The sequence below is a fragment of the Hyperoodon ampullatus genome, assembly GCF_949752795.1.
Source record: "Hyperoodon ampullatus genome assembly, chromosome: 4".
Taxonomy (NCBI): Eukaryota; Metazoa; Chordata; class Mammalia; order Artiodactyla; family Ziphiidae; genus Hyperoodon; species Hyperoodon ampullatus.
In genome coordinates this window covers 121,313,856-121,338,431 of record NC_136917.1, presented here as the reverse complement: position 1 = coordinate 121,338,431, position 24,576 = coordinate 121,313,856, and the positions used below count along the sequence as shown (strand labels likewise).

The following is a 24,576-nucleotide window of genomic DNA, read 5'->3' as shown; positions in this document are numbered from 1 at the left end:
AAAGACAGGACCTTGGAAATGGTCCATCTCATACTGTGATTTTCAGCGATGGAGAGGGTTAGTGTTCACCATGCCTGGGGAGTTCTCTCCTTTGTGGGACAGTGCACGTATGCTCAACATCCTGTAGAATATCATAGAATTCAAAAAATGTGGTTAATAGGGACATGGGCCAGTCAGGGAGTGCTGTTCTCTCTCTCTCTCTTTTTAATATTTATTTATTTGGCTACGCTGGGTCTTAGTTGTGGCATGCGGGATCTAATTCTCTCACTAGGGATTGAACCTGGGTCCCCTGCATTGGGAGTGCAGAGTCTTAACCACTGGACCAAAAGGAAAGTCCTTAGGGAATGCTGTTCTTGAGCTCTCTGCATTTCAGGTCTGTCCTTTGACTGGAGAACTCTAGTCAGCTTTGTTTTTTCCCTAACTCTGTGGTCTGGCTCTTGGCCATCCCAGTTTCCAGAGTAGTGCACGGGGCTGCACCAAGGAAAGGTGCAGTCTTTAAAGAAAACACGTGCCCTGTGGCACTCAGAGGGAATGACACACAATTAGTACAGAAGGATCCCTTGCAAGGAAGGTGCCGTTTTGTTCTCTAAACCCCTCTCAGTTAAGTCCTGGCTCTGACTGGAGCAGCTGTGTGAGCCTGGACAAAGCACTTAAACTCTCTGAGCCTCAGTTTTCTCCTGTGTAAAATGGGGATGCTGATAGAACCTTCCTCATAATCTAATAATTTCAGTAAAGCAATTTAGCACAGTACCTGACACATCACAAATGTTACCCGTTATTATTATTACTATGGTGGTAATGAGAGCCTCAGCTACTAAGGGCAATCTTGAATGTTTTATTCCTGGTCTTGTGCGATTTGGGATTATTCCTACTGCCACATTTTTGAGAATGAATTATTTTTCAGATGACTGAATGGCCAGTCCCAGTCCCAAGTCCAGAGGTTGTACTGGACTTGGGACTGCTCTCTTCCCCAAACCCAAAGATCTAGGGTTTGGGGAACAGAGCAGTTTCCTCTGAGTATCTAATTCACCCCTTTACCTCTTTTATCACTGATACTTGTACTCACTGACTGCATAGCGTAGATCACCAGCTCATTTTGCATGGGCCCGCCCATCTCTTAGAACCCAGCTGGGCATTGGGTGGAAATCTCAAGATGTTGAAAGGAACTGCATTTATAAGCAACTTGATTCAGAAACTCAGAAGACGGTGAACAGGAGAAAACTCCCTGTAGGAGAAATCACAGGTGAAGTAGAAAGAGCAGGGCCCTTGGATTCAGACAAATGTGGGTCGTGATATCTGCCCTGGCAAACACTAGTCAAGCGATCTTGTCATAGCCATCCAACCTGTCCCGAGTCTTTCCCACGTACACGATGAGACCCATGGACTTTGCAAGGCTGTTACCATGACTCAAGGAAATGACCTAAGGCACTAGAGCAGCATCTAGGCCAGTGACTGCTCAGCCCTCCCGCCTTCCTCACTTGGCCGGACCCTCACTCTCCATTTCCTGATCTGCCCTCCCCCCGCCCCCCTAGACCATGGTATATAGAAGCCAATTAGCGTTACATTCCCTGACTTGTAGCAGCCATGGCTTTGGAGTACATTGAAGAACATGTGGTTACTTGTCTTCCGTTAGATCCATGTACGGAAATGTGAGAAAGGTTTTAGTTCTTTTGAATTTACTGTTCATTCTGGCAAAGTGAAAGTTTATATCTCACTTTAAAACACTTAAAAAAAAGTTTCCCCTTCCCTGTTAGAAATTATAAACTATCCTAATGAAATATAACTAGATTTTGCCATTTTCCCACTTAATTTATTTAATTTATCCGCCCCCCCCATATTTGAAGTAAGTTGTTGCTTGATGCCAACACCAGCCATCCCCAGGTGCCTGTGATTTTTGCCAGCTTTGCAACAATATGGTGGCTAAAGGGAATATAGAGTTATTTTTAGAGTAATTCATGATTAAATGCAATTTAGTATTTTATATTGGCCATGTGATCTCCTTGACGTTAATCTTCAAATCATGAAATTTTAAGAAGTAGAAATTATTTTAGAACTTCTTATCTAAACTTGACCACTTCAAGACCCAGAGATATTAAATGTTTTCCCCAAAGTTCCCCAATCTGTTATTGCCAGATCTAGAACTCATGTCCTTACCTATCATCTATTTCTTTTTCTACTATGACACAGTGGCTTTTCAATTGTTTTTCATATGATACAAAAATAATCCTGCATAGGTATGGCATTTAATAGCACTTTTTTTTTTTTTTGCGGTACGCGGGCCTCTCACTGTTGTGGCCTCTCCCGTTGCGGAGCACAGGCTCCGGACGCGCAGGCTCAGCGGCATGGCTCACAGGCCCAGCCTCTCCGCGGCATTTGGGATCTTCCCGGACCGGGGCACGAACCCACGTCCCCTGCATCGGCAGGCGGACTCTCAAGCACTGCGCCACCAGGGAAGCCCAGCGCTTTTTTTTTTTTTTTTAAACAGAAGTCACAGAAAGGATGCAGTGTGTTAAAAGACCCTCATTTTTAGTTTCTCCAATAGATTATGTTCAAGTAATAGCCAAAAAGTATTTTACAGACTAAAATGAAAGTCTTTAGTCTTTAAAAGGCTAATGCAAAAAGTGACCAATGGGGGGAAAGCTAATACAGCTTTTTGGATTAATTTGCTTAACTTCACCTAGCCCCTTTTTAAAAATTACCCAAGCTCCTGTTGAAGCCAGCAAAAAACATCTGTTGACTTATTTATAGCCACAATTTCTAAGAAGCATATTCTATAGCAGATGAAAAAGTAGTTGACAGCTCATAATTCATAAAGTTACTGAGGCCTAATCTAACAGAACAAAATGTACAAAACTCGCTCCCGTGGTTCAGGCCCTATCACTTCCCTTTTAACTGAAGACAGAAGTGGTGCAACAAAGTGAAGCATAGGTTGCTCTGGTGGTTAAGAAAGAGGTGACTGGGTCCTTTTTTCATTAACAACATCACAGGTATTGCAATATCTCCATTGTAGGAAACCAGCGTTTTTCTGACCATTCCCACTTTTCACTGGAAGTTTGAACAGGGTGCGACCTACAGATTGTTACCAACGTATTTTCTATCAAGAATCTAAAGGGTTGATGAAAATGACTGATTGAATACTTATGTATCTGGGGCAAGCTTAACTTTTTTCTTCATTCCTTTTCTTTGACCACTTGTTATATTTGACATAGCCGCTATGATATAGTCAGCCCTGCTGAATTTTAAGCCATTATAAAAATACACCCACTCCTCAGATGTCACCTATCTATATTTTTTAGCTCACTTGTGATCATCTTTTTGGGAACATAGATATCTTTCTAAAATCAATATGTTTTATATTTTGCTTCTGGTCTGTCTGTAGAACCTCCTGTCTATCACAGTTTTTTTTTTTTTTTTAAAGGGTAGATTAGTCTGGTACACATAAGTCTTATAGCATAGTACTATTTATTACCCTGTGCCTTTTTTTGAGAACGTAATGATATGATCCAACTGCTGCCCAAATTGACCCATCTAAAATTGTTATGTTTAAAAAGAAAATCATATCCAGAACAAGTCCGTGGATTTCTTTAGCTGAGAGGTGAATAGCCTCTTGTTCATTTCACCATTGATTTTTGTACATTGTGAGGTGAGAGAATTTATTAGCCCACAAGAATTACTCACATTTGTCTGAGGTAGTGAAAGTATTGCTCTGTTTTTTAAAAATTCTGATTCCTTACACAATTGTTAATGGTTGTGTTTACTTTTGTCTCACAGTTGCTACCCTTTATTGTATATGTGGATAGGTTAGTTTTCTATCAGTGATTTTTTAAAAAACATTTAATCAAAAAGTATGATTAAATACTATCTTCCCTTCTTAGTTTTCTGTGCTTGCTGATAGGGAATTTTCTATTCAGTTATTTTCAGGCCCGTTGTCTTTCTCGCCTTTATTTTCTTTTTCTTTCCAATCCTATAGACAGGTCATCTTTTTCCTTTTCTCTACCTCTTTGATCATGAGCATTTTAACTCCCTTCATATACTTATTAAGCATATCGTATTAATATTTCATTTTGGAATCTTTGAAATATAAGTTACTATATGTATATATATAATTTTGGTAAATTTTTTGCTGGGCCCTTTCTGCATCTGATGATTAACGAAAATAAGTCCATTTGTACCTTGCTGAAAGTGATGTTAGCCAGCTATATTTAGCTAAACAAAACCCATTACATCCTTGGGGAAGAATGTGCTTAGTTTAGCCTTATGAGAAAATATTTAATAAATGCTGTCCTGAAAATATTTAGCCTGGCTGAGTGGACTGGCAAGAGTTTAATCCTGATAAAGCCGAGGTGATGGCGAGAAGCTGGCCCTCCAGTCCAAGCTCAGGTTGAACAAACGCACCTCTTGTCATTAAGGGTTGTAGCTGTGGGTGTCTCCTGTTGCCAAGTGCTTCACCATCAGTATCCTGCAAAGATTTTCCACCCCCTTCTCATGGCTCCAGCATGGCGTCATGCAGCAGGTCTGCCTAAGGAGGAAATGAGGTTCATGGAGTGGTTTTATGGCCAGCTTGGAAGTTGATCTGTTCTTTAAAATCCTAGCTTTACCACTGACTGCTGGCATGTCTTTGACCAACTTGCTAAACTTAGCCTCAGTTTCCTCCTCTGTAAAATGGGGACAAGTATAATACCACACAAGGTTCTGCACACGAAATGAGATAAAGCACATAAAGCATTGAGCAGTTTCCAATTGAACTTATTATTCAATACTATCAGTAGTATTGGGAACTAATACTACAAGTAGATGGGAACTATCAGTAGTAGTAGTAGTAGTAGTAATGTGTTAGGTCAGCCTTTCTAATATATCCTTGCCTTCCCACCACCATCCCCCTACCCCCTAAATTTAAAGAGCTGAGTTTTCTTGAATGTGGCAAAGTAGGAAAAGCTCTGATGTGGACATCAGAACTGAGTTCTAGCCCTTGGCCTGAACTTCTGTGGGACCTTGGGCAAGTTGTGACCCACGCGATCTCACCCCACACAATGGTACACAGATGCACAGAGCAGTAGTAATAAGGTCACACTACTTGGTCTGCGTTTTGCTGGTGATCTTTAAATGAAGGCTTCCATCAGCCAGAACCTTGGAAGAGAAGAAAAATGCTAATCTCTCTCTTTTGGTATCTAATTGGGTATAATAGCAGATCTAATTAGATTTGATAGCCAGACCCTCTGAGTTAGGCAGCCTCACTTGCCTGACACATGTTTAGATGTTGGGCCACGGGATCTGGTATAAGATCAGCCCATGAAGCCAGGACATTTAGGCAACAAGTTATCAGTGTGGAGGTTAATCGTTGGGAGTCTGTCTCCCACAGAGATCTGGATTTCCTCTCTCTGATTGGTGGGTTCACTCTTAATCCTTGCTACTCAAAGTGTGGTCTGAGGACCAGCAGCCTGGGCATCACCTGGGAGCTTGCTGCAAATGCAAAATCCTGAACCTCACCCTGATCTACTGAATCAGGTTATTAATCCACATTAAAGTTTAGGAAGCACTGCCCTAAACATCTGCTCTTGGGAGTATTCTGTCTGACACAGAGGATGTTTACTAAATGCTGGTAGAATTTGTATTTGGCATTAATTTTTTTCTAGATTTACAGCATCTTTCCTCTCTTTGGGTATAACATGTTGATGTGTTAGGTAGCTCGGATTGCCATGACAAAATACCATATCCTGGGTGGCTTAAACAACAAAAATTGGTTTCTCAGTTCCGTTCATGTGGCTGAAGGTCTGAGGTCTAGGTGCCAGCATGGTTGAGTTCTGGTGGGGGCCCTTACCTGGCTTGCAGACAGTGCCTCATTTTGTGTTCTCATGTGGCAGAGAGAGAAAGAGGAAGCTCTCTGGTGTCTCTTCTTATAAGGGCACTAATCCCATCGTGATGGCCCCCACCCTCATGATGTCTACTTAATTACCTCCCAAAGGTCGCATCTCCAAATGGCCTCACATTGGGAGTTAAGGCTTCAACATGTGAATTTGGAGGGATGCAGTTCAGTCCACGGCACCTGATTTCTACACCTTACTTTGAGATGCATCCAAAAAAGTAAGATGGGCTGATGGAAAGATATGTAATAAATATAGTAAATATTTAAATATAGTAAATGTTAATTATAGAATCTAGGATGAGGATATATGGACATTCACTATACAGTTCTTTCTGGTATGTTTACAGTTGTCAGAGAAAAAGCCCTGCTCTTTCTTTAGTTACTGGAACAGAATCTGGTGGTTCTTTTCTCTGATTTCCATCTGGGCCTTCTTAAAACTGGCTCACTGGACAGCTTTGCCTCTTCGGCAGTGCCCGCCTCTGCCCTCTCTCCTTGGTCAGCCAATGTCCTGCTTCTTCACTCTTAGTTAGTGAGGTTCCAGCCTCCACCGAAATGCTTCTTTCTGGTCTCTGGTTTCCCCAGTAGTGTCCTTCTGTCCAGTTTCTCTCTTACCTCCTCCCTCTCCTGATCAGAGGATCCTTCAATTCTTGTGAGATTGGGGTTTCTCAAGTTACATTGGAAGAGCCTGCTATATTGTTTTTAAGCATTTCTACCATTTTCTGCCTTTGACCGTGAAATCTGTTGTCAGATAAAAGTTGGAAAGAAGTGAGTGCCATGTTCTGCCCCTAGGGAGAGAGCATGGCTCACCTGGGGCCCCAACCTCCCTCTTGTTGCTCATGGGGCTCCCATTGTTTTCTCTTTATGACCTTAATTATCTGCAGTTCAAGATGTTTTCTAGTGACGGGCAATGTACTGACTTGTTTATTTGGGGGGAAGCTCAAAAGCTCGTATTATGAGGGTCATTTTACTTGAACACACCAGAAAGTACTGTGGCTGCCCACTTGTAGGATGGAGTATCTGTGTGTCATGTGACACCCTTGCCACAGTTACCCTTAAATTAGCCTTGGTGTGAAATTCGGGGAAACTTATCACAGGTTTCTCTCCTTGACTGGGACTTGTAGACTCTGGTGGAGAGAAACAGGTCCAAGCTGAACTCAGGGACACTATTCATGAGCTTTGTGACCAAATGACTTAATTTCTCTCAGTCTCCCCACCTTTAAATTGAGGGTGATAAGGAACTGCTATGAAAAATAAGTGAAAGCGTGTCTGTAAAATACTGAGTGTGGAGGTGTGAGTCCTAATTGATGTTCAGTAATAGTCATTCACCCAAGAAACTCAAGGGCCCATTGGGTATGTGTCACATGATTTTCCCTTCTTTCCTTCCTTTTTGGGGCCTCTCAGTCACACGTCATACAAAATCTTTCTAAGCCAACAGACCAAAGGATCAACTTCCCTTATAAGCCATTAGCCTCCGAAATCCCGGGGACTCAACTATAAATTATTTTCCTGGTGGGGAGAGGAGGGTGTTCCCTTCTCTTCCCCATTTATCTCCTGCCCAGAATCTTAATTTGCTGTACGCTGTAAATTGTAATCTTTAAATCAGACTCCAATTTAGGTGATAAGAATCACAATTAGGCTAGCCTGTCAAAGATTAAGTGTAATCTTGCATTTCAATCTCCAAGCAGAGGCTTTAGCCGAGGCCATCAGAAGCGAGGCTGTAATGTCTGCTTATGTTTAATAAAGTCTTTGCCTGCTGTTTGTTTCCTGTATAGTCTCTTGTCTAGAAATGAATTAAATGGGCAGAGGATCTCAGATCCCTTTCATTTGTTTTTAAGCTGTGAAGCAGAAGAGATAAACGGGAGAAGATAAACTTAAAGATATTAAAGACTAATTAGTTTAGGGTGTCTGAAAAGATTTGCAAACTTCTTGTTTAAATCTGTTGACAACTCTTATTAATTGCCTCTGACTAGTTATCCCTGAGAATAGTGTAGTTATGGCTGAAGATTTACTTTCACATCTACTCTTTCTACTCCCATTTTCAGTTGCCCCTATTTTTTTTCCTTCCTTCTCCTGCAAAAGAAAAATCCTTGTTTCCACCAAGTTCAATATCCTTCCAACTTCATCTTTCCCTTACATTCAGAAAACTGGAGTATAATAACTCAGATAGTCCTTATAGGAGAAAGTGCAATGTATTGAAAATCATGTGATAATTTAGATATGACTTCTGAAAAGATATTGAGTGTTTTTGTATGTAGAAAGGCAAAATGCAGATGTCTACCCTAATTAAATGTTTCCTGTTTTCCACCTTAAAAAAGTATTGAGAATTCTTTCTGTCTTATAATAATTTCTGGTGTTAAAATTTGCCATTGCAATTGGGTATTTTAAAAATCTGTAAATAATAATGAAAAATATTACACGAATAAGTCTCAATTAATAATAGCTACCCATTAGTTTGTGCTTGCTACATTCTAGGCACTGTGCTTACCCATGTTTGTTTATACAGTATTCATTTAATCCTTGTTACACTTAAAATTATTCCCATTTTACAGATGAAGAAACTGGGATTCAAGTTAATTAGCATGCCCACGATTACACTCAGTAAGTGGCAAAACCAAGATTAAAACCCAGGTCTCTTTGGCTTTAAACCTGTGTTTTTAATAATTTCTCTACTGCTGATTAAACAGGTGTGTTCCAGAATTAAGGAACTCATAATTGGTGGTGGTGGGGTTTTTTTCTTTTCTTTTTTTTTTTTTCCTTTGTTTCAGTTTTTAACTGCATTATCTTAGCCAGCATTCGTTATGGCTTTGCCCATAGAACTTAAGAAGTTTAAACCTTCAGAGTATTAACCATTATAAGCATAAAATATGAACATGCTTATAAGGTTAATTTAAGAAAAGTATAGGGATTTGTTAGATTTTTGCCCATCAGAATGTACATTTTTTTTTACATCTTTATTGGAGTATAATTGCTTTACAGTGGTGTGCCAGTTTCTGCTTCACAACAAAGTGAATCAGTTATACATATACATATGTTCCCATATCTCTTCCCTCTTGCATCTCCCATCCCCCCCCATCCCACCCCTTTAGGTGGTCACAAAGCACCAAGCTGATCTCCCTGTGCTATGCAGCTGCTTCCCACTAGCTATCCATTGCACGCTTGGTAGTGTATATATGTCCATGCCACCCTCCCGCCCTGTCACAGCTTACCCCTCCCCCTCCCCATATCCCCAAGTCCATTCCCCAGTAGGTCCACGTCTCCATTCCTGTCCTACCCCCAGGTTCTTCGTGACATTTTTTTCTTTTTTTTCCTTAAATTCCATATATATGTGTTAGCATACGGTATTTGTCTTTCTCTTTCTGACTTCACTCTGTATGACACACTCTAGGTCCATCCACCTCATTACAAAGAGCTCAATTTCGTTTCTTTTTATGGCTGAGTAATATTCCATTGTATATATATGCCACATCTTCTTTACCCATTCATCCAATGATGGACACTTAGGTTGTTTCCATCTCCGGGCTATTGTAAATAGAGCTGCAATGAACATTTTGTACATGACTCTTTTTGAATTATGGTTTTCTCAGGGTATATGCCAGTAGTGGGATTGCTGGGTCATATGGTAGTTCTATTTGTAGTTTTTTAAGGAACCTCCATACTGTTCTCCATAGTGGCTGTACCAATTCACATTCCCACCAGCAGTGCAAAAGTGTTCCCTTTTCTCCACACCCTCTCCAGCATTTATTGTTTCTAGATTTTTTGATGATGACCATTCTGACAGGTGTGAGATGATATCTCATTGTAGTTTTGATTTGCATTTCTCTAATGATTAATGATGTTGAGCATTCTTTCATGTGTTTGTTGGCAGTCTGTATATCTTCTTTGGAGAAATGTCTATTTAGGTCTTCTGCCCATTTTTGGATTGGGTTGTTTGTTTTTTTGTTATTGAGCTGCATGACCTGCTTATAAATTTTGGAGATTAATCCTTTGTCAGTTGCTTCATTTGCAAATATTTTCTCCCATTCTGAGGGTTGTCTTTTGGTCTTGTTTATGGTTTCCTTTGCTGTGCAAAAGCTTTGAAGTTTCATTAGGTCCCGTGTGTTTATTTTTGTTTTTATTTCCATTTCTCTAGGAGGTGGATCAAAAAGGATCTTGCTGTGATTTATGTCATAGAGTGTTCTGCCTATGTTTTCCTCTAAGAGTTTGATAGTTTCTGGCCTTACATTTAGGTCTTTAATCCATTTTGAGCTTATTTTTGTGTATGGTGTTAGGGAGTGATCTAATCTCCTACTTTTACATGCACCTGTCCAGTTTTCCCAGCACCACTTATTGAAGAGGCTGTCTTTTCTCCACTGTACATTCCTGCCTCCTTTATCAAAGATAAGGTGACTATATGTGCATGGGTTTATCTCTGGGCTTTCTATCCTGTTCCATTGATCTATCTTTCTGTTTTTGTGCCAGTACCATACTGTCTTGATTACTGTAGCTTTGTAGTATAGTCTGAAGTCAGGGAGCCTGATTCCTCCAGCTCCGTTTTTCGTTCTCAAGATTGCTTTGGCTATTCGGGGTCTTTTGTGTTTCCATACAAATTGTGAAATTTTTTGTTTAGTTATGTGAAAAATGCCACTGGTAGTTTGATAGGGATTGGATTGAATCTGTAGATTGCTTTGGGTAGTAGAGTCATTTTCACAATGTTGATTCTTCCAATCCAAGAACATGGTATATCTCTCCATCTATTTGTATCATCTTTAATTTCTTTCATCAGTATCTTATAATTTTCTGCATACAGGTCTTTTGTCTCCTTAGTTAGGTTTATTCCTAGATATTTTATTCTTTTTGTTGCAAGGGTAAATGGGAGTGTTCTCTTGATTTCACTTTCAGATTTTTCATCATTAGTGTATAGGAATGCCAGAGATTTCTGTGCATTAATTTTGTATCCTGCTACTTTACCAAATTCATTGATTAGCTCTAGTAGTTTTCTGGTAGCATCTTTAGGATTCTCTATGTATAGTATCATGTCATCTGCAAACAGTGACAACTTTACTTCTTCTTTTCCAATTTGGATTCCTTTTATTTCCTTTTCTTCTCTGATTGATGTGGCTAAAACTTCCAAAACTATGTTGAATAAGAGTGGTGAGAGTGGGCAACCTTGTCTTGTTCCTGACCTTAGTGGAAATGGTTTCAGTTTTTCACCATTGAGGATGATGTTGGCTGTGGGTTTGTCATATATGGCCTTTATTATGTTGAGGAAAGTTTCCTCTATGCCTACTTTCTGCAGGGTTTTTATCATAAATGGGTGTTGAATTTTGTCGAAAGCTTTCTCTGCATCTATTGAGATGATCATATGGTTTTTCTCCTTCAATTTGTTAATATGGTGTATCACGTTGATTGATTTGCGTATATTGAAAAATCCTTGCATTCCTGGAATAAACCCCACTTGATCGTGGTGTACGATCCTTTTAAGGGGCTGTTGGATTCTGTCAGAATGTACATTTTTCATTTGAAAGAATGAGAGAGACTGTTTTAGGCAGGACTAAAGTTTTGATTCAGCTGCAATTTAACAGACAAGCATCTTGATTTAATATAGATCCACACTTTGCATATACTTTCTTTTCTGTGTATTTGTATTACATTTTAAAAGGTAAGTGGCAGCTTTTTATGTACGTCCAAGCTGCTTCCATCAGTAATGGAATACTTGGCTTGGGCAGTCTCTGGAGTCCCAGAATTTCAGCTTAAACTTTCCATCCGTCCCTTCCAGGCACTAACTCTAAAATATCCTTTTTTATGGAGAAGGCCTCCAAAAGGTGTAGCTGTGTGCTGGTTTCATCTTGCACTTTGTAGCGGTATTGGCACCATTTAACGTGAGGCATGCCACTATCTCCCACACACCACTGGTGCCCAGGGACTGTTCAGGCCTGTCCATGTTAGTGATTTGGGAAGGGCCTAAGTCGGGAGAGAAGGCTCTCTTCTGTGTGACTCGTTGTCACCAGGGCAAAGGGGGAAAATAGAACTAGTGGAAAATGCAGCACCTATGATGTGTCATCAAAAATTCTTTCTACAGGGCTTCTGTGGTGGCGCAGTGGTTGGGAGTCCGCCTGCCAGTGCTGGGGACGCGGGTTTGTGCCCTGGTCCGGGAGGATCCCGCATGCCGCGGAGCGGCTGAGCCCGTGAGCCATGACCACTGAGCCTGCTCGTCCGGAGCCTGTGCTCCGCGGGGGGAGAGGCCAAGGCAGTGAGAGGCCCGCGTACCAAAAAAAAAAAAAAAAAAAAAAAATTCTTTCTACAACCTGGGACACCGACTTCATTGGTGTTCCTGTTAAAGACTGATATCCTCTCTTTTTTTGAAACAATACACGTCTTGGCTTCACCACTGCTTTTAGACCCTTTTGCTGTTCTTTCTTATCTTCTTTCTCCTTAAGTAATACTGATTTCTTTTGATGAAAAGTGATTCAGCTAAGTGAAAAACTGGTGTTGGCTTGTCATAGAGGAATCTAAAATTCACCCAGTTTTAAGAGTAGACTTGGCTCTCCAGACGTGTACACTGGCTACAGCAGGATTCAAAACCCAAAAAACATTCCTCATTCAGATATAAAAATCTGTCTGAAAGGTGAAATCAAATGAGAACTTACATGTAAACTTGATGAGGATCATGCTCTGCTAATTTGTGTTTTGTTTAATAGCCACCATGTACGATCTCTACATTGTGTGTGTGTGTGTGTGTGTTTAGTTCCATTATGTTTTAGTTTATTGAACTGTATGATGTGGTACTTTATCATGGACTTTTCAAAGAACAACTTGCCAAATTTGGTACTTCCTAGCAATTGTCATTTCCTGTTGGAATTTTTTTAAATGGGATCTAACGGAAGCGTAAATATTGACCTTGTGTATTTAATAAAATTAAAGGAATAGTTGATTTTAGGATTGTTGAAATAATATTTTGCTTTAGAATGCTTTTTAGACTTTCACTGTTAATTGATCCTATTGCCCGAAATAGAAAATGTGAACTTTAAAAGCTTACTGGGTGAAGCTTCCACATCCCATATGTTTAAATATTTTAAAGGGGAAATGGATTGAATCATAGATATTGTACTAGAGAATAGGAAATCCTTGAATTGTTATTTTAAAAAACCTTGTCTCTTTGTAAAATTTACCTTTCAAAACTCCCATTGAAAAACTTTGATCAGTTATGATGCTTTATACAATTGGGTAATAAGCTTTTTTCAATATTAACAAAATTCAGTGGTAAATTCACTCGATGTGTTACAAAGGAGTACCTGTACTTCCTAATATATATGTCTAGTTTTTTTCTTTTTAAAGTATTCTGGGGTGTACTTTGAGAAAAATGTTGTTATAGATACCTGATAGCCATCACAATGCTTTTTAGAAACTTCATGTAGTACTTGTATGAGTGAAACAAATGATATTTTGCAGCTCAGGATATGCTGCATGGAAAGTAAACTACCATGTTTTGCCAAAGAAACATTGAAAGGACTAAGGAAAGGCTTTTTTTTTTTCCTCCTTCTTCAAGCTGAAGTGAAGAAATAAGAGTGGCAGAAACAATTTTATATGTAGTATTTGCCAACCCAGTAATATAACAGCTCTTGGGTGCATATTTCAATCACAATTAGGTGAAATCTTTAATTATCACTTAATTTAACTTTCATATTTGCCTGCAGAAATAATTGTGTTGATAAGATTCTGAAAGGAGATAAACCTTTTTTAAGTAATTCCATTTTTAGTTGCCAACTTTAAGGGGTTTTTTTTCTTCTTTTAATTTAAAAAAATGCCTGTGTAATTTATGAGGGAAGGAAAAGAAGAACGATGCATGTTAGTTGGATGAGTGTCGTGTGGATATGTGGCTTCATGCATTTACTGTTTAATCTTTAGCTTTTTGCATTTGGCTGTGCTGAGATCTCTAAGTTTGAGAGAGCTAAGAAGAGAAGCTACAGTGAGTCCTAATTAATATTTCTCTACAACATGTCTCTACCTTTATGTTTTCCTTCTGTTACATGTGCCGATAGGATGATATTTCATTTTGCTCAGTGTAGAAGGCATCTATGAGGGAGGCTATTTTTGTGAGCTGATAATCTAAGGCAAAGGGAAGTAGTCTATACTTTATCAGAGGAATGAGATGCTATGCTCTTTCATTTTATAGTATTCCTTTTTTTATTTTACAGTGCTTTTAACCAAAAAAAAAACTATGAAACTTTCAAGATATTTGTATTTTTTTATTAAAGTATAGTTGATTTACAATATTGTGTTAGTTCCAGGTATACAGCACAGCGATTCAGTTTCATATATATATTCTTCAGATTCTCTTCCCTTATAGGTTATTGCAAAATATTGAGTCTAGTTCCCTGTGCTCTACAGTAGGTCCTTGTTGGTTATCTATTATATATATAGTAGTATGTATGTGTTAATCCCAACCTCCTAATTTATCCCTCCCCCCACCCCAAGATATTTGTATTTTTAAGTGCTTTTCAGGTATACTCATATTTTAACAGATTTGGGTGACGGATTTTTTCAGGCAGGGGGTGGGGGTCACCCGCATGGATTTGCTTATCATATATAGCATGTCCTAAAACTTACTACTAACCCAAAACAGATGACTAGCTCCATTTCTGGATATTCTGATTCTGGGGGTTTGTAGTCATACCCAGCATTCTGTCTGCCTGGCAAGTTCTCCAGATGATCCATAGGCACAGGCCAGCGGGGGAAGCACCCGTGAGATGAAGTGTCCATTCAGCTCTCTGCATCGTGACTGTCTGGCAAGTCAGTGGCATATCTGTCCTGCTTTCATGAAGTGCGAAATGTGTTCAAGTGCTGTTGCAGTAGGACAAAGTGGCCCAGGAAACTGAGTGATAAATTTTGTGTGCCCTGCGTTCAGATGTTGATAAGCCCCGTGTCCAGATGCCATGTCCTCTGAGACAGCTTTTAGTGGGGTCTTTGTAGCATGAAGTCAACTCAGGAATCTTTCATCTGTTGTTGACAAAACTTGCCCTTGCTCAGGCTATAGGACTGCACTCTTCAACAGTGTGGTCACTAGCTACATACAGCTATCTCATTTTAAATCACAAACATTAAAAATTCACTTCCTCTATTGCAATAGCTACATTTCAAGTGCTCAGGAGCACTTGTTAGGTAGCACAGCTAATAGAACATTTCCGTCATCACAGAAAGTCCTTCTGGAGAGTGCTGCTATAGGATTTTCTTCCATAACTTAGCTCCTCTCCTTTTATCCTGGGTACTTGGAATAGCTAATAGCGTTAGGTGGCAAGGTCACATTACTGTCTATCTCAGGAAACAGTGCCACCTAAAAGGGTCTTCTACTACAGGGCCTGGGTTTCCAAAATGACGTAAATCATACTTAATTCTCTAAGGTCAAAATTTAGCATAATCTTACTTGACTATTGTCTTGTGAATCTGTTGTTTTTCTATGCTGACTCACTGTTAGAAAGATGGGCTTCATTAGAAATGTGCTTATTTAACATGATATATGGCTTATAATAAAAATCACACCACTAAAATCTCATTGAAACAAAATTGTCAGTATTTAGTCTTTCTTATTAGATTATATTAACTATTCCTAGGTGAGAGTATATACACAGCATTGAACCTTAAGTGTCTACAAATTATTTATTGATGGCTGATAAACAGACTGCACATGTAGGTATTTTCATGAAGACTGTCGTTTTACCTATATTTTGCACTTTGAAAAATTTGAGATGAGTATATTTAGCTCCCTCTTCTGGTATATTATGAGAAAAATATTTGTACTTTCGTATATTTTTGGAGTGAAAATACAGTTATCAGTGTTATGTTGAAGGGCATTATTTGTGTCATCCAATTAGACTTTTTTTTTCCTTTGTATCATTTGGTAAAACATGTCAATAAAAGCGTGGAAACAAGTTCATGAAAGCACCACATTTCTTAAGATATTAACTGACCAAAACATATGTAAGCAAATAAAGGCTTTTCAAGAGCAGGTCCATGGGGATTTAATTTGAGTCTCAAGTGGCCAGGGATCATTTGTACTGGCTTCGGATCTGATATTAAGCCCACCCCACCATTTGTGGGGCTTGGGGCAAAAATACAAAAGGAAGGCCAAGCAGCCTGTATCTAAATATTTTAAAGTTATAAATCATATATTGATTGTTAACAGACTGTTCAGTAAGATATGTTCCATTCTCCTACCTGGGAAGTTACTTCTTCACAATGACCAGGAAGCCAGATTTGAATTTAGAGTTCTTGGGTTCTCAGTTCTGCCTGAGAGTGTGGTGATATGGGGAGAGCTGGTTCCCAGCCCACCCCTGGCTTGGCCCTGCGCTGCCAGGACCTTTGCGCATCCAGACTCCGTTCCATCCTGATCCCCACTCCCCACAGCCGTCGCCCACGCCCCAGGTCCAAAGGGGCACCCCTGCGGGGAGGTCTGCCCTGGGGAGGATGGACCTGGGGAAGAGGCCCGAGAGGCCACTGGGGCAAGGGATTCCAAGCTTCTGGGAAGTGTTCTGAGTGTGTCCTAGGAGAGAAGCAGTGGGCATGTCCCCTTGGCCCCCCAAACTCATCACACCGTGGGAAGAGGCACAGCTGGGGGGTGGCCCGCAAGGAGCCTTCTAAACACAGGACCCAGTACGGGCTCTCTCTCGTTGCGGCCTGAGGTTGCTGCCATCCCAGTGGAACTACATGACTTTGTGTTCTAGTCATCTTCACTGATGTTCACTGCATGGGATTACTCCCAATTAAACATAACCGCGCAATTGTGTTTATTTGCAGCTTCGACTCTTCCAGACCTTGCAGAGCAGTTCGCCCCTCCTGACGTTGCTCCACCGCTTCTTATCAAGCTAGTGGAAGCCATTGAAAAGAAAGGTAATCCAACTGGTAGAGGGAATCGGTTAACGGGTTATGGCCTGATTTCGTGGGTGTTATCATTTATATTTGTCTCGTGGACATTCATTAAATACACTCCTTGCTACCTGTGCTGGACCCACAAGCTGTTTGTTGCAGTGACCTGGGGAGATAATCTTGGTCTGACTTCTGACTCTACACTAAAATGTAGTTATTGTATGGAAACTGTTAACTTCTCCCTATTTTAATAAAGAGAATTAACTTGCTCCTCAGTAGCCAGGTGATGTGGCCAAAATTATTGACATGCCAGATAAGATGAATAGTAGGAGTTGACTTCCAGGAATATTTGGTACACATCTAGAATAGACACTGGATGGAAACTGGAATGTCTCTCTGGCCGCAGGCTCACACATTCTCCAGAGAGCTGTGTTTTGCATACTCAGTATGTTTTGTGTCCTAGGTCTGGAATGTTCAACTCTATACAGAACACAGAGCTCCAGCAACCCAGCAGAATTACGACAGCTTCTTGATTGTGGTGAGTGTCACAGAGCTAGAAATACACATGGGAAAGACGATTCTTACCTTTCTGTTTCAGGTAAAGCACAAAACATGTGAGCTTAAGTGTGCAACGTTCTCAGTTTGAAGGGAGCTCAGAAATATGCACACTTCCCTCTGCCCTGTTACGGTAAGAGGGCAGACCTCTGGTGTTTGTCTCCTGAGTTGGGGTGTGTGTGCCTGCCTGCCTGCAGGTACTTGGCTGTCATCACAGCCATGAGCCTCTGGGTGCTGTAGAAACTGCAGAGGAGAGAAGCATCTTGGGATTTCTCTGCCTCTGCTTATCTACCATCTTTCTCTGACCCTGCCATTGGCTACATCTAATTCATCTGGACCAGTTAAAAAATTAGTTATAAGTCTATGCCATTTAACAAAGGTCTCTTCTGACCTTTCCCTTTTTCCCTTTCTCTCTCTTTTTCCTTTTCTTTTTCCTTTCTTTCTGTCTTCCTTCCTTGCTTGCTTGCCTTTTCATGCCATATTTACATCAAGTAACATCATGATATTGTTATCATTTGTAATGTGCTGGTAAACCAACTCAGGGGGGGAAGCCCTGGTTTGTAGCACTTACCCACTTCTGTGGTGTAAGTCTTCTCACCGTGGTTAATTTCAAGCTACCAATGTGCTATCACTGAACTCTTGGGAAGAATTGTGAGCCAGTACAAGTCGGCTCAAGCACACCATTGGTTAAATGACATCAATTAATTTAACCAAGTGGTGGCTTTATTATTTGTCCCTTCCCTCCTTTGCCATACAGAATAAAACTGTACAAATGTAAGTTTACTGGCCATCATTCTAGCAAGTCATCTTCTACATCAACTTCTAGAATCTCTCAGATCCTTCATTCCCTCCCAGTACTTTTCTTTTTATTACTAATTTTTTGTCTCACACTATTTTAACTGAATTTGGGTGTTTGAACCAAAAGGAGTGAAACCCAGTTTTGGACGAAGCACTTTCAGACGTGCAGTTATGCAAAGAATGCCCACATGACATTTAATAAACAAAAAAATTAGAAGTGTGAGGCAGCTTCAAAACGAGACAGCTTATAAAAATTTCTAGAAAAGATGTTTCTGGGAAAAAAGAAGGAGATTAGATCTTTATCAGTCGATAGTTTTACTTGAAATGCACCGCCCAAATGTTTGAAGCTTAAAAAAAAAATTTTTTTTTAACTTTCATTTTTCCTTTGTACATGGAAATCAGTCTTACACACACACAGGGCACATCCTCCTACACACATCCAGAGTAGGTCATTAGAGGTTGACTGGCAGAAAAGTCAAGGTGGAAAGACTTGCTTTTCTTTATCTCTTAACAGCTTTAACAGGGTGTTAAGGAAACACCAAATTTTGTCCTAGCCAATTGAAATTGAGATACGTGTTTTGGTCAGAAAATTGGTCAAATCGAACTTGTTAAAAGCCACAGGAAGTGTTTTGACTTCAGAGACTGATGAAATGGGAGTTATTTGCGAAAGAGCGGTTACGTTTTTAAATGTGACCCAAAACAAAATGATGCAGTTGGGCTTTAAAAAAAGCTTCACACCACCTGTAAGATGGAATAAATAACCCAAATTCACTTCAACAAGATATTTTGACAGACAGCTTTCTTTCCGCATTTGAGATGAAAACACACATAGAAAACTGGTTTCCCTTGAATTTTGTGCTATAAAAGTGAATTTTGTGGCAAAACAAAAAGAGTAAACATTATCTCAATTTAGGAGTGAGGATCCTCCAGGACTGTTTCCAGCCTGAGGATTTTTCAGTCTATAAAAAATCGTAATATCCTGGAGGAAGCTCAAAGATAAGTCACTTACACTAAAAACAAAAAGTATGGCTGTGAACCAACCCCATGAATTACCAATGTCTGAAAAGGACAGGCGTGGGTGGAGGACAACAGCCTACATTTATTAGCACCTACTAAGTTATTTTATTTCATCCACACATCAGTCTTGTGATATAAATATTAGTAACTGCTGATGGTAAAGCCGTGACTTGCATCCAAATTGTTCTGACTCTAAAAGCCCTTATTCTTGTTTTTCCCCCACTATATTCCCCTAAAATAAAATATTTCTTTCTTGTTTTTTTTAAATTTTAATGGTGTGAATTATTTTCTTTCTCTCTTTCTCTCTCTCTTTTGGTTTCTCTTAACCTGAATTAGGCTTTTCCTTTAAAAGTTCTCATTACAAGAAAAACCTATGTGTGTGACTCTGCGTGGTGATGGATATTAACTAGACTTACTGTGGAGATGGTTTAACAATGGTATATACAAATATCAAATCATTATGTGGTACACCTGAAACTGATATAATGCTGTATGTCAAGATACCTCAATTTTAATTTATTTTTATTTTTTTTAAAGAAACGGTAGAGATTTTTTTTTTTGGCTGTGCCACACGGCATGTGGGATCTTAGTTTCCCGACCAGGGATCGATCCCACACCCCTCTGCACCAGAAGCACAGAGTCTTAACCACTGGACCTCCAGGGAAGTCCCAAGATACCTCAATTTTTAAAATCAGCCTTCTGCAGCCTCAGCACTGTGGACATTTTAGGATGGATAATTCTTTGTTGTCAGGGGGCCGTTCTGTGCGTTGTAGGGTTTCAGCAGCACTCCTGGCCTCCACCCACTAGATGCCAGTGGGATTTTCCCCCGGTTGTGACAATCGGAAATGTCTCCGGGTGTTGAGAGATGTCTCCTAAGGGTGGAGGTGGAGCAGCAAAATTGAGGACCCCAGTTGAGAACCCTTTACTTAGATAGAGATCAGTCGGGGAGGGGACTCCATTCCAGTGGGAGAAGGGGTGAAGTGTTGGAGAGTCTACTGGTTGCCCGTCAGGAGTAGACTCAGAAAAGCAGGGTAGAAGAGGGTGGAAACGCCCCAACCCAGACCTAAAGATGGGGTGGCTCTCTCTGAACTAACTTCCACTGTCATCACATGACAGATGTGTCTAGCTCTTGGAAGAGCACATTAGCATAGCTTTAATGCAGAAAAGGAGACTGCTAGAATAGAAGTCAGAAACCCCAAGGAGCTTTAGAAGTTGTCTATAAATAAATAGAACATACTACATCGGCTCTAGTGGAATTTGACATAAGGTGAGCTGATCCAAAGAGTTGAAATAAGGTTATTTCATTCAAAGGTTATAAAGGCTCTTTGGAATACACCTCATGTGTTGGAGAAGGGCTTCAGTGAATGAACGTCACTCTCAGGGCTTTGTGTAGCTCAGCTCACAAACATTCAACAAGCACATTCTCTGCTGAGCACTGAGGGATGTGAGAAGAGCAGGTGAGAGCCACAGTCCGTGCCCTGGAGGGACTGTCAGTCTAGGAGAGACACTCGCAATCACCATAGTGGGAAGTGTCAGGTGTCATAGAGAGATGACTCCTGCAGGGGGGACGTGTGGAACCTTTCGCATCTTAATGTTTATACCTCATCACCAAATGGTGTTTTAGGATGAGCAGATTAAGTAATAAGAATTGGCTGGGCAAAGTGATATTAAATGAAGTATACAGGGGGCAAATTTGGGGGGAGGGGGCAGCAGCTTGCTGTAGAGTGGGTGGCTATGGAATGCTCCAACAGAGATGCACGCACAGTTTTGTGTGACAGTCACACTAGTAGTTGCATTACTTGCCACATGGACCCTTTATGCAGAGACCCAGTCTTGCCCTTCCCCACACTTATTAGAGATGTCGTATGCCTCTGGTTGGTTCTTTGTGGGACATTTAAGTGATTTAAGCCCTTGCTTCTCCACCTTTTCATTCTTTTCCTCAAACTAACCTATCCACATTTGCTACCAGCTCAGGACTTTCCTGAGCTTTATGGTATTGTGCGATTATCTTTCATAAGTTCTGCCTAGTTAGTGGGACAGGTCTGGCTGATGATGATGCATCCAAGGAGCTTTGTTAACCCAGCCTAAGTGCTTTATAATGTCACACCTGGTTCATGGGCATCCAGGATGCCCCTTCTCCTTCTCATGCTGAATACCTGCGAGTAAACTTTGATTCTCTCTCATCCTCTCCTAGGCCACAACCCAGTCCTGTCAGTCTCCTAGTTAGGTGATTTCTTGATAATGTCTCACACGTTTCTAACGGTCCTGAAATCCAGATTACCACGAGCGGTATCGGCACTTCCAGCAGCGCTCCTTTCCGACTCATTTTGAACGCCACGATTAATACAGCTGTTTAGAAATGCAGTATTTTGCTCGTCAGGGCCCCTGTTCTCCGCTGAGTACATGCACGAGTCCCCAGATAATTTCCCTCAAGTCCTCTTTCCTGTCAGTAGTGTGCCTCCTTCAGCAGTGACCGGGGTCCGTCCTGCCTGCAGCACCCCTCTTTCCACCGGGCAGTGTGCCTCATTCTATACCCCAAGTACTCAGAGAGCGGCTGTGCTTCATACCACCCCAGTGTTGAATTGCCTGACCTGTTTTCCAGATGAAGGACTTACTGGACAGCCTGCCTGTCTTATCTTTCTTCTGAGATAGTTCAGTGCCCCCCAGTTATATTAGTAATATCTTAATCAGAATACCCTGTCAGAACTAGGGAGAAACATGCTAAAGATGTTCACGTCACTTTTATGGCCCTTCTTGAGATTGACTGCTAAAATTCTGTCATAGCTTACTGTTTAATCAATCAGTCTGTACTTTATTGGGTTAAATTTATATTAGTTCTGATATGCAGTATTGAGCAATTCAAATTTTAGGAAATCTATGGATTTGCACGTCATGTTTTCTTGTTGCAATTTTAGGAAGTATTTACTGTGTGATTCACCATCCCTAGAACAGAACCCTTCTCAATCAGGGCAGAGCCACCGTCCAGAACGTACTTGCAAACGTTGTGGGGGGCTGCATTTGTTTGCCGTGGCTGCCATAACAACATTTCACAGACTGGGTGGCTTAAAAAACAGAAACCTATTTTCTCACAGTTCTGGAGGCTAGAAGTCCCAGATCAAGGCAGGTTGGGTTTCTTCTGAGGCCTCTCTCCTTGGCTTACAGATGGCCGCTTCCTTGCTGTGTCCTGTGTACGTGCACCCTCGGTGTCTCTTTGTCCAAATTTCCTCCTCTTATAATACCAGTCAAATTGATTAGGGCCCACTCTAATGGCCCCATTTTAATTTAAACACCGCTTTAAAGGCCCTGTCTCCAAATGTATTCATATTCCGAGGTGCTGGGAGTTGGGGCTTCAACATATGAATTGTAGGGGAAACAGTTCAGCCCACGACAGGAGCACTGTTTTTTGTTGCCCCCGAAGTCTGGGAATGTGTTCCTGGCATCATCGTGGGCAGGGGCCTTCACGCTAAATGCTTACAGGGTGGGGGACAGACCTACACAAGGGAAAAATGTTCTATTCGAAATGCCAGGAGCAACCCCTGCCAGAAACACTGCTCATAAATACGCAAGCATCTTACATTTGTCCTCATACTGCTTCCTTTCATGTGTCACACTGAAGTCGCACATTCAGAAAATCGGCCCACGGGCTCCCCTGGTGGCGCAGTGGTCGAGAGTCCACCTGCTGATGCAGGGGACATGGGTTCGTGCCCCGGTCCGGGAAGATCCCACATGCTGCGGAGCGGCTGGGCCCGTGAGCCATGGCCGCTGAGCCTGCGCGTCCAGAGCCTGTGCTCCGCAGCGGGAGAGGCCACAACAGTGAGAGGCCCGCGTACCGCAAAAAAAAAAAAAAAGAAAGAAAATCGGTCCAACCAATGCATAAAATGTCTGAAAAAGTTTTTTTTGCATATTTCTACCATAGATGCTGCCTCCGTGGACTTGGAAATGATCGATGTGCACGTTTTAGCAGACGCTTTCAAACGCTATCTCCTGGACTTACCAAATCCTGTCATTCCAGTAGCCGTTTACAATGAAATGGTTTCTTTAGCCCCAGGTGTGTTGTGTCTTCTGCGAACCTCCCTGAACGTGTATTGAGATGTGGATGTACTTGTCAACTCAAGGGATGCAGATAAAGAGAGATTTCTTAGAAAATGTTAGGAGGGGTCTGCCCCCAACCCCATCAGCACAAATGCCCTCCCTTAACCAGGGCATCTGATAGAAGAGCCAGATTCTAGTTTGCTTAGGAAGGCTGTCCACATGTTGAAATGGCTAATTGTTAACCTTTTATCAGTATTTTAAGGTTCACTATGTCAGCGAATGCCTCAGCCTGCCAAGTGCCAGCACTGGATTCAGGGAACCGGACTAGGACCCAGTGACTGGGGATGTTCCCATCACCTTCCTCCAGTGGCCATTAGAAAATGAGTTGAGGGAAGAGGACTCTCCGTTTTAGGATCTAATGCTCAGTTAAAGTGCTTTGGGGACAGGAAATTGTGGTTTGAAATCTTCAAAGTTAAAACCTGTGATACTTATCTGCTGCTCCTCCGAATTAGCCAATCACACTTGAAGCCGCTCCGTGGACGGCAGCACACCGAGAACTTCTTGTGGTTTTGTACACCAAGAGTTTCTTGCATTTCCACTTGACTTGAGATTTTGACTTTCTCATAATGCCTTTTCTAATGAGAAGAGCAAATGTATTGTCTGCTGTTTCTGATGCCTTCCTTTTAAGTGATCCCTCGGTAGCTAGAACAGAAATTGTCTACGTGTTTATTCACTAATAGCTAGAAACAGTCTCTTATTCCTTTTGCTTTCTTTCTTTCTTTCTTTCTTTAACCTGTAGAAGTGCAAAGCTCTGAAGAATACATCCAGCTGTTGAAGAAGCTCATTAGGTCGCCCAGCATACCTCATCAGTATTGGCTCACGCTGCAGTATTTGCTAAAACATTTCTTCAAGCTCTCTCAAACATCCAGCAAAAATCTTTTGAATGCAAGAGTACTCTCTGAACTCTTCAGCCCCCTGCTTTTCAGATTCCCAGCAGCCAGGTAAGTGTTAGAAGAGCAACCTGGATTTTGGGGTGATGAGGGTAGTCCTAAGTTTATGGGTCATTAAGCTGCTTCTGAAGATACCAGTTCACAAATGCTTGTACATAGTTCCATCAGATACATTCACTTGAATATGCAGAAATGAAAATAAGTTTGTTGTTTAGGGAAAAAGGTGTCTAATCGATCTCTTTTTTTTTTTTTTTTTTTTTTTTTGTAGTTCTGAGAATACTGAACACCTCGTAAAAGTTATAGAAATTTTAATCTCCACCGAATGGAATGAACGCCAGCCTGCACCAGGTAATGCCTTCGGAACATTTAAAATTCCCTCACTGTTCATTTTTTAGAGCCTGAAAAATGGTGGTTTTTAGTCTCCTCGGAAGTGCCATAAGTTTCTCGTGGAATTGAGATCCATAATAACATGTTACCTTATGACTTAAGGGGAAAATAGCTGGGCAGCAGCGCATATGGTCA

At 41.0% G+C, this 24,576-nt stretch overlaps 1 protein-coding gene across 2 annotated transcripts in view; it reads left to right on the top strand.

Annotated features, from left to right (window-relative positions):
• Positions 1-24,576, top strand: part of PIK3R1 (phosphoinositide-3-kinase regulatory subunit 1) — a gene marked incomplete at both ends in the record, with an annotated part of 74,247 nt that overhangs the window by 33,356 nt on the left and 16,315 nt on the right. Inside the window, 5 exons of one of the 2 annotated variants that reach the window (XM_079702294.1) lie at positions 16,634-16,726; positions 17,166-17,240; positions 22,989-23,120; positions 23,904-24,105; positions 24,323-24,402. In XM_079702294.1, coding sequence (XP_079558420.1) covers positions 16,634-16,726; positions 17,166-17,240; positions 22,989-23,120; positions 23,904-24,105; positions 24,323-24,402 — 582 coding nt within the window. Of the gene's footprint in view, positions 1-16,633; positions 16,727-17,165; positions 17,301-22,988; positions 23,121-23,903; positions 24,106-24,322; positions 24,403-24,576 lie in introns of both variants that reach the window. The other variant, XM_079702293.1, reaches the window with a different exon arrangement.